This window comes from Octopus bimaculoides, chromosome 28 (genome assembly GCF_001194135.2).
Source record: "Octopus bimaculoides isolate UCB-OBI-ISO-001 chromosome 28, ASM119413v2, whole genome shotgun sequence".
NCBI classification, from domain to species: domain Eukaryota; kingdom Metazoa; phylum Mollusca; class Cephalopoda; order Octopoda; family Octopodidae; genus Octopus; species Octopus bimaculoides.
The window spans coordinates 3595166-3597473 of NC_069008.1; the positions used below are offsets into that span (position 1 = coordinate 3595166).

The following is a 2308-nucleotide window of genomic DNA, read 5'->3' on the forward strand; positions in this document are numbered from 1 at the left end:
AGAGAGAGAGAGAGAGAGAGAGAGAGAGAGAGAGAGAGAGAGAGAGAAAGAGAGAGAGAGAGAGAGAGAAAGAGAGGTATATATGTGTTTATATATATAAGTATGTAAATATCTATATATATATATATGTAAGTATATATATGTATATATGTAAGTATATATATGTATGTATATATCTGTATATATATATATATATATGTAAGTATATATGTATATATATATATATATATATGTATGTATACATGTGTTTATATATATATAAGTTTATATATGTATGTATATGTGTATATATATAAGTATATTTACCAAAGCTGCCAAGCAGTGTGATTGAACCCAGCACACACACATTCACATATACTTGAGATAACATGCATGGACATCAAGTATACAACCGTGCCACCAGTTGCGAAACAAACTTGTAAAAACTCACATATATATTCATTGATAAATTCTTTTGTAAATTCTAGTCTGAGATTTTATAATGATTTTGTTGTTCTTGTTATTGTAGATTGGAAATATATAACAGGCACTTACATCTCATTCGGCACTTTCCTCCATCTTTTTGACTTGAACAAACCCAAAACAGAAGCTGTAGAAGTTTTCTTGTGCAATGCAATTAGTGACTTGAAAAACATGTTTAAGATATTCCTAGGTTCCACCAAGGTAAGAAACTTCCATTTCATTCTAATCCATGTAGTTCCAGGTTCATTCCCACTACATGCCACCTTGGGCAAGTGTCTTCTACTATACACTTAGGCTGAGCATCGTCATCATCATCGTTTAATGTCCGCTTTCCATGCTGGCATGGGTTGGACGATTTGACTGAGGACTGATGAACCAGGCGGCTACACCAGGCTCCAGTCTGATTTGGCAGAGTTTCTACAGTTGGATGCCCTTCCTAACGCCAACCACTCTGAGAGTGTAGTGGGTGCTTTTACGTGCCACCGCCACAAGGGCCAGTCAGGTGGTACTGGCAACGGCCACGCTCAAAATGGTGTATTTTATGTGCCACCTGCACAGGAGCCAGTCCAGGGGCACTGGCACAATCGCACTCAAATGTCTTTACACTTTCCACTGGCACAAGTGCCAGGATGGTGACGTTGGTAATGATCACGCTGGTACTATTTACGTGCCACTGGCATGGAAGCCAGACAGCTGCTCTGGCAACGATCGCGCTCGGACGGTGCTCTTAGTGCTCCACTGGTACAGGTGCCATCACGATTTTGCTTTCGCTTGCCTCAACAGGTCTTCGCAAACCGAGTTTAGTGTTCCTACAAATTTAGTTTGATTTTGATTCCGATTTCACTTAGGCTGCTGACCAAAGCTTTGTGAGTGGATTTCATACATGGAATCTGAAAGATGACTGTTGTATATATGTGTACATTTGTGTATGTTTGTGTGTCATTATAATATAACAATATTGACATTTCCCATTGAGATCCTGCCTTTTACTGTAGAATATGAGAGAGAAAGAGTGGGATGGAGAGCATTTATATCAGTTTTATGATGGACACTTTAAAAGTGAAATGTTTTCCCAGGTGATGACCTTGTCCTGAAATAGCTTTTGATAAACCCAGCCACCACAATTTTTTTGGGAGCAGACTTCTGGGTTTTAATTCCAAATTTTATTTTGCAATTGTTTTTGTGATAGGTCACTGTTGCTAAAACATTTAAAACAAAGCGTATGCTGCTAGAGCTCCCAGCAATCGATAAGAATAATGAAATGGAACTGGCATTGAACTGTGACGGTGACTACATCATCTTGGAAACCCCAATTGCCATACAGATCTGGTGAGTTGCTGAAGATTTTTTTAAGGGGTTCAATTATAGCATTTCTTGCTTTTGTTCTTGTGTAGTTATCAGGTAAGCTTTAATCCAGTTGTTCTCAACTGGGTTCCATATGATCCCTAAGGGTCCATATAAGATTTTTGGGTATCAAAGCAGCAAAATAGTAAATTGGGGATCCACTGTAGTACTTTAAGGAGCCTATAAAAAAAGATTTTCTTTAGATGTGGGTATTGATATGTATTACAAAAAACAGGTTTCTTTCTCTTAACATTTTACATAGTTCAACCTACACAATTTAATGTACGGAAAATAAATAAATTATAAATAGGACAGTAAAAATTAATACAATAATACAATTTTTACTGTCCTATTTATAGTTGATTTGATTTTTAAATTAATATTTTTATGATGAATGTTTCTTTGTATGAGATATTATATATTATTAAAATTATTAAAATTTTAGATTAAAATCTTAGATAAATATTGCTATGGTATATACCTCACAGCATGGATTTGGACG

At 36.0% G+C, this 2308-nt stretch overlaps 1 protein-coding gene across 1 annotated transcript in view; it reads left to right on the forward strand.

The window, feature by feature from the left end:
- LOC106882489 (sphingosine kinase A) overlaps positions 1–1810 on the forward strand; it is a 10083-nt gene extending 8273 nt beyond the window's left edge. Inside the window, exons 7-8 of the mRNA XM_014933185.2 lie at positions 509–663; positions 1652–1810. Of these exons, the coding sequence (XP_014788671.1) occupies positions 509–663; positions 1652–1795 (299 nt within the window). The 3' untranslated portion in view covers positions 1796–1810. The remainder of the gene's footprint in view (positions 1–508; positions 664–1651) is intronic.
- Positions 1811–2308: the final 498 nt, after the last annotated feature.